Here is a 14753-nt window from a genome sequence, read left to right on the forward strand (position 1 = left end):
GGATATGGCTGTGGATTTTACCTTTGGAAGGATCCCTAGCACCACCTCAGTCCTCTTATAGAGAGATTCCCACGGGGCCCCAGCATACTTGGACTTCACTAATCCATCAAGTTGAGTTCTGTTATTCTCAAGGGGCAGTGACAGTGGCCTCTCATTACGAACATGGAGTGTTTGGAGATTACATACACATTGCCACGGATTCATGGGGGTGATGATCGGATCGTTTGGCGATTCTCGAGTGGAAAACCTACGGCCTAAGCTCTTTATCGATTACTTGATCTACCAGGACCGAAAGTAGGATGAGATTCACTACTTTTGGGCTCTTTGAAGATTCCTCGTCTTATGTTCATCTTATGACTTGCTATATTGGAGAAACTACCACCGACGGATAAACCATGGTTATTCCACCTAGGTGTCTGTGTTCTATGTGATGAGGATGCGGTGGAGACACACACGCACTTATTCTTCTGATGCCGATATAGTCGCCGTTGCCTTACCGTTGTTCGACGAGTTGTACGGTCCGCTTGGCCCAATAGAGATTGGGCGATAGACATTGAATGGGCTGCAAAAAAATAGAGAAGAAAACACATCATTAATGTGGCCTACCGTGCATTGCTTGGTTCATGTGTTTACCATATCTGGAGGGAGCGGAACTTGAGACGATTTGAGCATACCGAGCGGCCTCCGAGCACTTTGGCTAGCTTAATTGTGGAGGATGTCAGACAGCGTATATTTAGCATTAACTTAGCTAGCTCTGTTAGTACAAGTGCACTATATAGATTGTGACGTATCCCTTGGCCTGTCGAGGGATACACTAGTTGATGAGCACTGTTGTATTATACCTTTTTTTATTTAATAAAAATTACATTTACCCAAAAAAAAGTGATCTTCTCCTACTGTGCAAACTTAGTAATAATACTTCTTGAGGTTTACGACGGTCCATGTGCTTGAGATGTTCCTTCCATCCAAGTGCTACAATTTATAAGTTGCATTCACGATCTCCACGACTTTGTAGGGGCCTTCCTAGTTGATTCTAGATTTCCTACGAGACGAGAAGGTTCATCCTTCCTCATCACCAAGTCGCCCACCTGGAAGCTTATCGGCCTAACTCTCCATTGTATGCCTTATCCATCCTAGCATTATACATCTCCATGCGCACTACGGCTCTTTCTCTTGCCTCCACAATAAAATCCAAATTCATTCTTAGACCTTGCTCGTTAGAGGTTGGATCGTAGTGTTTTTACTCGTCAACTGAGTTGTCCCACTTCAACCGTCTCTACAGCTTCCGTTCCGTAGGAGAGGGTGAATGGAGATTCCCCGTGGTTATCCTTGAGGTCGTTCGGTATGCCCACAAAACATTAGGAAGCTCATTTACCCATGCTTCCTTGGTTGTGCCCAACCTAGTCTTTACGCATTGGAGGATGGTTTGATTGGTAACTTTAGTTTGACCATTTGCTTGCGGGTTACTGACTGAAGTGAAGAGCTGCTGGAGGACCTTGAAGAAAGGAAACCCCTTGTTCGTGGACCATGAGATGAACCGACTTAGAGTTGCTAACCTCCTTGCAAACTTTTTCACCTCCTTGATCGATTTTGGTGGGGGCATGTCCATGATGGCGCTAATTTTCTCAAGGCTGGCCTCTATTTCTCTCTCTGAAATCATGTATCCAAGGAACTTCTCCCCTCGCACCCCAAAAGTGACTTAGCAGGCTTTAGTTTATGCCAAAGGATTTTAATATTTGGAAGCATTCTTTCAAGTCCTTAATGTGGTCTTGCTCTTTCACGCTCTTAACCAACATGTCATCCATCTATACCTCCATGTTCCGGTCGATCTGATTTCTAAACATGTGATTGACAAGTTGTTGTTATTTCATCCCCACATTTTTCAAGCCAAATAGCATAATGTTGTAGCAGAAGACCCCCTGATCGATGACAAAGCTTGCTTTTTCTTGGTCTTCGAGGACTAATAGTATTTAGTTGTAGTCTTGGTATGCGTCCAAGAAACTCAACATTTCACATCCATAAAACTCAACATTTCACATCCATAAGTAGAATCAACCAACATGTCAATTCATGAAAGAGGGAAAGGATCTTCAGGTCCGTGAAGTTGATGCAAAGGTGCCACTTTTTGTTCAGTTTTGGGACCAACACTACATTAGCCAACCACTTGGGGTATTGCACGGGGCGTATATAAGTCGGCTTTGAATAGCTTATCTACTTCCTCTTTTATCGCTTGACTTCTCTCCATCCTGAACATCCTTTCCTTTTGTTTCACGGGTTTGGCATCGGGATTCACACTGAGGCAGTGCGTAATAACATCCAGTGAAATCCCATGGAGGTCTATCATGCTCCACGCAAATACTTCTTTATTTTTCTTAAGAAATCATATCAAATATTCTTTGATGGATGGGCTCATTGTAGTGCCTAGTTTCGTTGTTTTTCCTCACCTTGTCAAGAGAGATTAATTACCTTTAATTCCTCAATGGCCTCAACTCTCCTTTCCCCACACATCTTTCCCAAGGGATCTTCGTGGGTGTCCCTTGTCTTGTAACTCATGTTAATCATCATCCTTTTTTTCTTTTTCGTCGAATGTTGTTCTACATAATTTTTATCGAGATCTTTTTTAGAGTGTTTACATAGGTTCCCATGCCGTCCGTTCATCTCCTACGGCCTAGCCCACACCCTTAGAAGCGGGGAACTCAAGTTTCATGTAGAGGGTGGATGCTATAACTCAAAAGAGGTTTAAGCTCGACCTTTCCAAGATAATGTTGTAGGCAGATGGACCCTTGACCATGAGAAACTTAACCATTTTAGTAGACCTCTTTGGGTAAGAGCGGAGAGACAATGGCAACGTCACTTCCCCCAACGGCTCAATCATCTCACCACTGAAACTTGTGAGTAGGGTGTTCACCTTCGGCAATTGAGCATTGTCAACCCCCAGTTGGACATATGCGTTGTAGAATTTAATGTCCGTTGAGCTCCCACTGTCTACCAGAACTTTTTTAACCCAGAAATTGAAAAGCGTGGCCAAAATGATCAAAGCATCATTGTTTTTATTCCTCATTGGGTCTATGTCTTGCAAGCTAAATAAAATTTTCTTCTTGCTTTACCGAGCTAACAGTAGTGTTATCGCCGTGGACTTATATGGAGCTTGCCAATAGTTGCCTTGGCTAGCCGAGCTAGTGTTTTTCTCGCACTAGCAGAGCACCCCATCCCACCGAGCCTCCTGAAATCACGGCAATAATATCTATTGTGAAGAGATTGTCACCATTTGGAGTTTGAGTGAAAGTCGATCTTGAGGTCGGTGACTCGGCCCTTGGTCTAAGCGTTGCCCTCCTAGGCACTGGTTTACATATTATTTTAAGTATTCACATTGAATCAATTTTTCTATCTCATTCTTTAGGTGATGACATTCCTCCATTGTGTGTCCCCCGTCCCAATGAGAACGAGAATACTTGTTGGATTTGGGTTTTTTGAAATTATCTTCATATTTCTCGGCCACTGATTGATCAACTCTTATTACTCCGCCGCGACTAATATTTCCCCACTAGATCCATTCAAGGGTGCGCAGTGCGTGAACCCTATTGGAGGTAAATGTTTACGCTCCTCCATCTTATTTGACTCTTTTTCCTCCTCTCTACCATTCCTCTTGATGCTAAGGGAAGGATCTAAGCATTGGACTCCTCGATCCTAATGTATTTCTGTGATTGCATGAGTAAGTCTTTTCAGAGTGCTAGGAGGTTTGTTGGCTATAGATTCCTTAAATCTTCCTGGTAGCCAAATTTTGTTGAATGATGCTGGCCAACAACTCATGGTTAATATGGGGAACCTCATGTACTCCTCTACAAATCTTTGCACGTAATCTCTCAATGGCTCATTCTCCTTCTAGCGGATGGTGAAAAAAAATGCAGCCATTTCCGAACTTTTTTGTTCATGAAAAAATGATGCAAAAATTGTAGGTTGGAGATAGTTCCAGCGAGCAATTGGTTGAACCACGCAAGAGAATGTTTGGAGATCATAGTATGAAAGACCTTGCAATAAGCGGCATGACTCAAGTCATACCAATTGACTTTAGCATAGAATTTGTCCACATAAGGGTCCCCTGTTCCATCATATTCTGGAAGATTAGATACTTTAGCGCTCGCTAAAAGTGTTTTGATTAAAATTGCGGGGAAGAAAGGGCTGCATCTTGGATGAGCGACGACCAAAGGCAAATAAAGATCCTCCACTCCCCTTGATGGTAAGGGGACAGTAGGTTGCCACGATTAGGTGGGGGGGGGGTTCTCTTATGTTTGAGGGACTTCAACTTGGAAGACACTTTTGTTCACCTCTTTCTACTCCTACTCCTCCTCCTCGGGAGCCGATGATAATTCTCGACTTCGACGAGGGGAAAGGGGTGAATTCAAGGGATGATGCGCCGCAAATTGAGCCATTACTTGTGCAGCCGCTCACGTGGATGCATTGCGGATCAAGGCCAATAGTGTTTCTTGTGTTAGTTGTATCATTTGGGGTGGAACACCTGGGGGCTGACTCCCCATAAGGCGGGGACGGGGCTTGTTCATGGGTTGGTAAGACTTCTCTATTAAGTGCGGCTTGTTCATGAGGTGGGCGGACTATCCTATAGGGTGGTGAATCTTCACAAGAGGGGTTTGACCTACTCCATTCACTTGTGCTTTTTAGATAATGTTCACCCCATGAATATCGCGAGCTTGGGACCTGGTCTGCATTTCTCATTGCTGAGATATTGTATTCCACAGACGGCGCCAATGTTGTGGTAGTGATTTCGACTAAGGAATGTAACGAAAAATTTACACTCGGCACAAAAATACACCTAGGTGTAACTCAAGTCCAGTGAGAGAATTTTTTAAGAAGAGGGTGGAATGAGTAGTCTTATCAATGAGTACTGACTTGTTTTTAAAAAATAATATCTTGAGTATTTATAATGGTGTTGAGATTATATAGTGTGAGGATGTATGCATTTATTATGTGGCTTATATATAAGAAATTAATTTCTTTACCTATATAAATAAATAGATATTACCAATACATGCGTCAAGAAAGATAATTGAAATTGTGTAAAAGAGAAATTGCTGAAGTTGGGATTATTTGCAGAAAACTATTAAAAGTTAGAAATAAGTCAAAAAATTGATGTTTGGTGAATAATTTGAACATTGTGTTTTGACTTATATTTTCTTGTTCTAATATCGCCAATGAGTTCATTCGGTAAACGAGGACTAAATAAAATAAATGTTAAAAACTTATAAGTTCTTAAACAAAGTAAAAAATTCAACTTATCTTTCAAATTTTAGAAAATCGTTGCAATTTTAATCTTATAAAATCAGATATATTTTATCATCTAAATACTTGAAGAACTTATTTTTAAAATAAATTTTAAATATATATGTGTCCTCATATCTTTCTGTACTTCATCCACCCGACATTAGTTGCCTCCAGTATGAAAACAGAAGTTGCTCATTTGATTTTGTTTTCTTTTTTTATATTATTTCAGTTTTCCAGCATTTTCAATAGAGTAAAATTATTTTATTGATTTTTGTGCGAGAAACGAAAATACTTTTAAATTGTATATTTCCAAACTTAAATTTTTATAGGTGTTGAGAAATGAATTTGATTGAATTTAATTTGTTATATAGGCATTTTGTAAATATTATATTTTAATTAAGTATAATATTACTTTTATTTTTGAAAAAGTCAAACATTATCCAACCAAAAAAGCAAAGAGAACAATACATAATGTTTGGATTCATTTTTGGAGTGTTTTGTTGTGTTTATGGAGATAGAGACAAAGATAAATAAGTATGTGTTAGAAATAGTATGTACATTTGAATTTGTTTTGGAGATAATTTAAAATAAATATTGTATGTTTAATGTTGTGTTGTGAGAGATAAAAATTACTGTTTATTGTCAAATCATATATTTTTTATATATATTTATATATATGTGTGTGTATATATATATGTATTTATTTATGCCAAAATAGTTAAAAAAACACCTAGATAAGATGTCTTTGTATAATGACAAATATTGGGTATGTTTTGACCTATTCCGCAGCTAACTTGAAAATGAAAACAAGCATAATGCTAGATTTGGGCTAGACCCGACCCAAAAAAGAATAGGATCTAAAACAAAAGACTTGGGTCTAGAGACCTAGGTCTTGTGGAGATTGATTAGGATCTACATATTAATAAATGCATTTGGTCTCTTTTGGGTATGAACCTAAATAGGGTAAAGTCCTACCCATTAATAATCTAAATTTCCGACAAGACTGTTAACAAAAGACTTACTGAATTTACCTTCAGTTACATAGAAAGATTGACATATACCAAAAACACGAATTACCTAAATTTAAATTAAACAGACTTCCATTTATCAAATGGTTTAGTTTTCTTTTTCTCTTTTTTTCCCCCATAATTCAAAACTTTGAAGTTGTGGGTATAAATAAGGGAACTCTAAATCATTTAACATAAATTATTAACAAATCATTTTAATCACAAGACTTTGTAGAAGACAAGGGAAAAATGAAACAATTGAGGTAATGAGTGGGAAGTTCATAGTATATTGGAAGGTTCAGTGTTTATATGAAAATCATGAAATAAAATAAGCTGCAAAATAACATAAAAACTGCACAGTAGAAAGAAAATGCAGCAAAATTTTTACATGATGGAAAGATTACAATGACCCTAATATCTAACTAGATATTAATAAGATACCAAATCTTGCAAGCAACTCTATTGTTTCTCTCGATTGTTACTAGGCAAAGATAAGAGATGCTAATCAACCCAACGATGCATCTATTTCGTTGTGTGATATCATCAAGCCCATAATAGACAGTTAATAACGAGGGAGATTTCTTCCAGTACTTCAAGTAAAAGGATAGAAGTTTGAGAAAAGCAAACTGCCAAGGAAAATGTAAGCTCCACAGTATGCCCATATGAGATATCCCCATCTCCTTCCAATGCCAGGAGATCTCATTATGTGAGAAGCAAACCAGTACAGGAGAGGGCTAGCGGACAAGAAGCGAGTTGCAACCTGTCAAGCACGATGATGATAAAAACGAGATGAGGTATATATTACCGAAACATTAAGCAATGTGAGTGTACCCTAACAAAGATCAAACAATTTCCTATGTTAATCATTTCATTTAAAAGAATACTTGCTTTAGCATGCATTCTATATCTGGGAGTTACCAATTTATCCTTCAACTAAAATTTATCCATATTTTTATCTGATGGAGGAAAATATCTGCAGCAATTAATTCAACATGTAAACATTATAGGATATCAGGGTAAAAAAAGAGCAGATTCTGTGATTTTGTCCATTCGAGAATGCACCTGTTCAAGAAACTCACTGATAGAAATAAAGCCAAAAAAAGCTTGAACAAGTTTAGGACCAACCTGAACATGCATGACAAAAAATGCTGTTGCGACCATGAAGCTCAAGTGTAGAACAAAAGGAAGAATAATGACAGGGTCGCACTGTAGCCTCTCATGCGCTCCACTTTCAGATGGCTGTATAACCTTTTTTTCTCTTTTGATAGCTCCTTTCCTCAGTCTGATAGACCTATCATCTGGGTTGGATAATTATTCGAGTGAGATGATAATGCCTCCCATGAATTGAAAGAGGAAAATGGCCACATTACATTCATGTCATAACTACACTATAGACCAATAATACAGTTGTTTTATAAGAAGGGTCTAGGATTTCCCACTAACTATATAGACCAGGGATGTGGCTCGGGACTCAGTGAGAAGATTTAATAGCTAATCAAATAAATGCCCCATGGTACAATACATAGCTTGGCATCAGAAAACTACACATTTCAGGATATTAAGTGCATTAGGAGCTCATCCAAAAAACCCCAAAGTAAAGAAGGACACAAGATGTGCAAGAAGCCTAGATATAGCATACACACAATCTGATTACATAGCACATTATATGCTTAGTAGAACATAGCAAACACAGAAAATCCAACCCATAGCACACACAGTGCAAAAGTAGGGACACTTCTAATCTTCAATGCATTCAGTAAAAGTAAGAAAAAGAAAAAGAAAAAGAAAGCTCTTTAAGAGAAGGCTTATTTCACACTTATCAACTTTCAAATGTGATTGGGCCGTTAGTGCACACTGAGTAACACCAAAAAGGTTAAAGAATCTGCTGTTTCTACAGTTTGATTACAGTCAAGTATGTCCAGCCTATCTAAATGTTTCAGCTAAGCAAATGAGCTCAATCAGACACAAGAAATCAGAATGATAAATGGACATAGCCAAGCCAAATCAATACATAGGTTCAGGATGGTGTTACTTCGTAGAACTAGAAGTAGGGATTGTAGGCAGAGGCCTTTGTTAGGTTCATACCAGTTTCTGACCTTAGGCTTCTAAACAAAGTGTTTCCCTATCATTATTAAGGCTGTGACTGATCATATTACTTTAATCATAGTTCACTAAAGTAAAGTGCGCCCAACATAACCTCCAGGCATAAGAACTGACATATGATATAAGATTATTTCACTGTCCAATCACCAAAAGCATATGACGTACACATTAAATGGTTTATTCAAAGAGAAGAAGACCACGACCACTGTTCTACTAACAGATTTCTCAATCTAGCATTCCCATAAGACACTAAAAAGCAAAAACAAATCTCTTTCTATAGCTTACAAGAGAAAGCACACCTTTCAATATGTTAGAAGAATCGTTCTCCAAAAGGCCATCCGTGCTTGGCTGTCCCTCTGTGGCCTTAGATAACAAGGAACAAACCAATCCTTTTTGTAATGAAGAAGCTCTAAGACCAAGTGAGAGAAAAACCTCCGGCCATAGCTTCACATAGTAGACGATTGAGCAAAGTGCAACAGACAATATTGGCGAAGCAAGAAGAAAGTTGGGCAACTGTTTAACTCGAAAATATCTTAAGAAGCCGACGCCCCTGGCATAAAAACCAAGACAAATGTTTTTCTTCTTATAGTTGTAGATCATTAAATCGCACAAATTGAACTATACAATCCTTTACCTGAGTGGACATTAGAAAAGCACTAGTATCAATTACAAGTACACTTTGATTGGCGAAGAATTTCAACTGTATTCGCCAAAATACGATCAATGAACTGAGTAATTAATGATTAAAAGTTCACTAGACAACTTATATGAGGAACAAGGAATGTTGAGGTAACACATAACTAGATCTTCTTACTTAAGGAGAAGTTACCCAATACACAATATGGGAAATGTCAGATATCAAAGGGACTGGGATGCAAGAAAAATAATATTATGAGGCAAAAATGCCTTTCTAAAGCTCCATCTAATTTTTTCCATGAAATTCTACCACCAAGAAGGCCCAATTCATATCAATGTTAACACTAAATGCGGCAAAATCTCAAATTATCCAAAGATGTATAAATATATAACAGCAAGAAATCTCGACACGTATACAATTGTTAACTTACATAGTAAAATAAAGAGATCTTAAAATAGAAAATATGTTTAACATACCAATAGTGGCTTTGAATATAATTGTAGAGTAAAGGAAGTCTTGCCTTGCACCAAGGCCTCATTTCTGCAGCAGAACGACCCATGCAAATATTGAAGTATCCAAATGCTTGAAAAGAGATAAAGGGAGCAAAGATGCATAGACAACATAAAGCCCCAGCAAGAAGAATCTTCAATGTTAGCCACTGGCAAGAATAAAGATTGAAATCCTTCTCAAAATAGGCATAAATTTAAGGGGAAAAAAAAAAAACAGATTTGCAAACTCAAAAGCTTTCCAAGACAACAAAACCATGAAAACCATTAGTCCAAAGGGTAAATACTATATTTGGTCCCTTAAGTTTTCGTTTAAAATCACTTTGGTCCCTCAAGTTCATTTTTTGACTTTAGCATCTTTAAACTGTACTTTTTGTCTCAGTTTCATCCTCTGACCATTTTCCGGCGAAAATCAAGCCGGATTTTGACTCTTTGGAGGGTAAAATGGTTAATAAGTTTGATTTTATCACTTTAGTCCCTTAAGATTGTAAAGTTATCAAATTAATCCTTTCTTATATGAAGAAAAAATAACTTTTTATAGTGTTTTATGCTGGTATGTTGTAATTATCTTATGTAAATAATAAAAACTTTGAACTCTTATAAACATAATAATATTATATTGCTCAACCTAAAATCAACAGTCTCTTTTTCTAAGTTGTTAAAAGTAACCAAAATTATGAATAAATTTCATAAAACTTATCTAATATGAAAATATAATAAAAGAACCTAAGTCAGTAATTTTTTATTTCAAGAGTTAAAGATAAGTTCAAAAAAGTAAACCTTAACATATTTGTTAAATGTTTGGGTTTTCGAACAAAAAGTTGGTAGAACATGCTTTTTAACTAGATCTCTTTTGGTGGATTTCATATATATGTAATTCATTTAAAGAGGTTTCTAAATATATAGTCACATCTCTTTAAATGAATTTTATATATATTTGAAATCCACCAAATAATCTAATTAAAAGTATATTCCACCAACTTTTTCTTCAAAACCATAGCTGTTAATATTTAATAACATTGTTAAGATTTAATTTTATTAGATATAGATTAAAAAATCGACTTAAATTTTTTAATTATATTTTTAGATTAGATAAGTTTTATAAAATTTTATTTATACTTTTGGTTTTTTGGTCACTTTTCAAAGTGAAAAGAAAACAAGCCTGTTTTATTTTGAGTTAAGCAATATGTTAATATTATCTTCACAAGAGTTTCAAAGTTTTATTTTTGGTACAAGATAATTACATCATATTCACCATATAAAAATATAAAAAAATGATTTCCTTTCTAAAAAAAATATTGATAATTTTAAACTTAAGGGACTAAAGTGATAAAATCAAACTGAAATTGACCCTTTTACCCTCCAAAAAGTCAAACTCCGGCCACATTTCCGCTGGAAATGGTCGGAGGGACCAAATTGAGACAAAAATTAAAGTTTAAGGATGTTAAAGTCAAGAAATAAACTTCAGGGACTAAAGTGATTTTAAACAAAAACTTAAGAGACCAAATATAATATTTAACCATGTCCAAATCATAAAACCTTCCTGTAATCCAGAAAACAAATAAAACATTGATAAGAATGGCCCTTAGTACAAAGCAACTAATTGTGTTTTGCTAAATCAAAAATTTGAAGCCGAAAATGAATATACAAACTCTTTTAAGGTGATAAATGACATTACTGGCAGGATAGTTTGAGTGAAGTATATAGCTAGTTTCTCAATCTCGAAGATGACATTCCCATTACAGAAGAAGGGGACAGATGATAAATTTCATTAGCAAAATCTAGTGAAAGCAGTAAAATTCGGAAATTATAAATTTACTGCATGTTAGTCAAAGGAGAATACACTCACATAAGTGCGTTTTCTGGAGAGAAAAGCTTTATTCACCAGTTGCATTCTGCGGTAACAAATATAGCCTGCATTAAGCACCCCATTGGACCGTGCACAACCAGAGAGTGCAAACCAAACTGTTGCAAAATAATCTGTGCCATTCATGAAATGGTACATTCCTCCAAATGATAAGAAAGCATACAGACTCTCGGAGTATCTGCAGATAATGAACAGAGCATCAACACTAAAATCCTTCCTATTTTGGCATGATACAAGATAAAAGCTTCAGTAGGTACATTGATGAGTAGAATATCGAAGCTGGATTGAAGCAAAACAAAACTGATGCTCGGAATGCTAACTCTGGGTCCTTCAAAACAAAAACTGAAAGCCTGCAAGGAATTTCATTAAAAGTCACAGTGAGAGATGCACAGGGTATTCACACAGAGAATTTGAAGTAATGGACTTGTGAATCCAAGTTAAAAGTCATACTTTTCACAATTTCTATTTATATTTAAAACTCAAACATTTGATCATGTGAATAAAGCAAAGTCATTTATTTGCAAACTCCCATATGACTGATAGTTGCAGCTTGAAACTCACCGGAATAAATACAATGAGGCAAAAACAAAGGCGAGGTTGTTGAGGATATATCCAGATAACCCAAGCACAGCCCTGTATCCAACCACAGGTTCCAATGGCGCAAAAACTGCATACCATTACCAAAATCAAAACTTCCCCTAACAGTTGGGCAGTAAATACACCATTAGCATTGACTCAGGGATCATTGTAAAAATACAATACTGGAAGCACTTTCCTCTGTTTAATTTGGGAGGAAAATTTTAAAAACATGATTAACCAATAAACATGTAAACTTACACATCGTCTCATCACCTAATAGTTATTTTTTCAATATATTCCATTACATTCTAAAACTTTTAACAAACTCATTCATAGTAAGCCAGAAAGGAAGAAGCGGAAATATTCAGTTTTCACTTATTTAGCTTCTCATTTTTCACTCTATTCTACTAAATCTCCACAGCAAAAGAAAAAGGTTTTCTTGAGAAAAAATGAAACTTGAGAAAAACAAGTAACTGTCTAATTTAAAAAGAAGAAGAGAAAACCTGTTTTCGACAAAAGGGAAATGCAAAGGGGAAGCAACGGCAAGAAGGCATAGGTTTGTTCGTACTCGTATCCGCACTCTGCAATACGAATGAAATACACGCTATCCCACACAATGCCGTTCTCAATTGCCGATCCCACTCTCGGCAGGAGAACTGATGGCCCGTGAGGATTAGAGGAATTGGTGGAGGAGGTGAGGCATGGGGGGTTTATTGAGGCGGAAGTGTCATAGGGGCTCACAAGAGATCGCCAGATGATAATCAGAGTTAGTACAAAGAGCCTAGAGGCAACTGCATAGCGGAGGAGGCGGCGGGTATATGGACAGCTGCGGCGGTGAGGGGTTGTCGTGGTGACAGATTTTAGAGTCATTCCGCCTGGAAACTGGACACGAATCAGAGAACGGGTTTTCAATTTTTATCAAATTGGCATATAAGTGGCATAATATTCGGAGCACTTTTGAAATAAAAATTTGTACTGTATTTATCATAATTTTAACAAGTTACAAAATTGAAGAATTAAATTGGGATTCTTGGAACAATGTGCTCGTTATTTCACATTCTTTCAAATGTAATGCATTCTAATACATTCAAATGAAACTAACTAGCAATGGTATAACACAATATTTCCATAAAACACCTTTAAGAATGGATGGGAAAATTTCTGCAAGAAGCATAAATACTTGAAAATTCTCAATACACACAGCAATTTACATGTGAATACACACCAACTAAACCACAATAGAGCAAACTGCACTTTTACTTAAAACCAAAAGAAAAAAAAGGAGCAGGTGAAAACCCGGAAGAGAGAGCCAATTGCATAAAGATAAACGGAAACAAAGACAAGATAAATTTTTCCAATTAAATTGAAAATCCTCTTGTACACACAAATTCAAGTACCACAACATGCACCAATGACACCCGATAACCCTGAATTGAGTAGCATAAAACGATAATTTGATAAGGGGGACAAAACGATGAAAATCACTCATACATAGTCAGGTTGACGATTGGACTCGTGCTCGGATTCGGCCTCCTCCTCATCTTCTTCTCCCGATTGGTCCCCGAACAAATTCTGCATCATCCGGTGCCGTTTCTCTTCTCCCACCATTTTTGCCCGTGTATTCCTGCGTGAATTGAAGTGTGAGAAAAGAAAATTGAGGTCACTCAGAGATAGAAACTCAGGTGTATGCGACTCTGTTGTTTGTGTGAATTGGGGTTTTTATGTATTGAATCTCCAAGAATACTACTCACAATCAGAACGGCTAAAAAAGAACATATGTTTTCCCTTTTTGCGGTTTCACCCCTTGGGATTATTGATTTTACAGTTAGGCCCTTCGACCACTGATTTCTCAATGTTTATAATTTGGTGCAAATTACTTTGAGAATCTTGTGAAATTTAAGGACTGTAGCTTTTGATAATTTTATAATTATTTTTAATTGGTATATAATTAGTTGTTACCATATTTGATTCGCACTTATCCACAATTTTTAATTTTTATGGTAAATTACATTTGCATTCCTTAAAATTAAGTTTAATTGCAAAAACACCTTCCACTCTTTATAAAATTACAAATACATCCTTAAAATTGTAACTATAATTACAAAGACACCCTTTATTGACTTATTTAGTAGCAAAGTTTTATACAAGTTAATTACACTAATACCTTCTCATAGGGGTGCACCTGTAATTTACAAACTCTAAGTATATTACAGTCATAACCCTCTAGGGATGTACTTGTAATTTGTAAATAGTAGGAGCTTTTGTGTAATTTAATCTTAATTTCAAGTGAATTCATTTACTCTGAATTTTAAATACTTCATATTATTCACATCCAGGTATTTTGAAAGGCAGTTTTAGTCCATATACACTCATTGGGGTAAAATTGTCCGAAAATCTGCTAGAGAACTAAAAGTAAGCAATTTCGTAAGTTACTGGATCTAAAAAAAATGGACATAGTTATCGGACTAAAATTAAAATTAGGCATATTTAGCGAACTAAAATAATACTTTTCCCTATATATTATAATTATTAACTAATATCACATATTTTAATTCAGCTAATGATGAAGTATGATACTTTTATTTATGTATTTAATCTCTATACAAAAATAAGTTTAACCAACAAGTTAGTAAGTTCATTATTATTACTACATATTTTTATTTTATATTAATTATTGATTTATTTGGAGGATTAAAATTGTAATTTTTGATCAAATTGGCTGAAAAATGACTAAAATTGCCAAAATTATAAAATTACATGACTAAATTGGGAAAAAT

General features: G+C 36.0%; 2 protein-coding genes across 3 annotated transcripts; both read right to left on the bottom strand.

The window, feature by feature from the left end:
• Window positions 1–2728: 2728 nt before the first annotated feature.
• On the bottom strand, window positions 2729–3061 carry LOC148788759 (uncharacterized). The gene has a single exon (XM_088878132.1). It carries the CDS (start codon window positions 3059–3061, stop codon window positions 2729–2731), a length of 333 nt encoding a protein of 110 aa, XP_088734258.1.
• Window positions 3062–6608: 3547 nt separating this feature from the next.
• LOC105157964 (transferases, transferring hexosyl groups) lies at window positions 6609–13726 on the bottom strand. 2 transcript variants are annotated; one of them, XM_011074525.3, is made up of 9 exons: window positions 13468–13726; window positions 12480–12858; window positions 11959–12064; window positions 11655–11747; window positions 11380–11575; window positions 9501–9682; window positions 8687–8937; window positions 7410–7582; window positions 6609–7044 (listed from the first exon to the last, which is right to left on the bottom strand). In XM_011074525.3, the coding sequence occupies exons 1-9, from the start codon at window positions 13582–13584 to the stop codon at window positions 6877–6879; spliced, it is 1665 nt and encodes a 554-aa protein (XP_011072827.1). In that variant the 5' UTR covers window positions 13585–13726; the 3' UTR covers window positions 6609–6876. The 2 variants fall into 2 exon arrangements, with proteins under 2 accessions (XP_011072827.1, XP_011072828.1); XM_011074526.3 differs by having other exon boundaries at window positions 12480–12851; window positions 13468–13725.
• Window positions 13727–14753: the final 1027 nt, after the last annotated feature.

The sequence above is a fragment of the Sesamum indicum genome, linkage group LG3, assembly GCF_026168435.1.
Source record: "Sesamum indicum cultivar Baizhima isolate 11 linkage group LG3, ASM2616843v1, whole genome shotgun sequence".
Classification (NCBI taxonomy): domain Eukaryota; kingdom Viridiplantae; phylum Streptophyta; class Magnoliopsida; order Lamiales; family Pedaliaceae; genus Sesamum; species Sesamum indicum.

Coding starts and splice junctions, on each gene's coding strand:
- LOC148788759 (XM_088878132.1), bottom strand. CDS start 3,061: ATGAGGAATAAAAACAATGATGCTTTGATCATTTTGGCCACGCTTTTC.
- LOC105157964 (XM_011074525.3), bottom strand. CDS start 13,584: ATGGTGGGAGAAGAGAAACGGCACCGGATGATGCAGAATTTGTTCGGG. Junction 12,859..13,467: donor CCAATCGTCAACCTGACTAT/GTATGAGTGATT, acceptor ATTCGTGTCCAG/TTTCCAGGCGGAATGACTCT. Junction 7,583..8,686: donor TTCTTCTAACATATTGAAAG/GTGTGCTTTCTC, acceptor TATCCAACCCAG/ATGATAGGTCTATCAGACTG.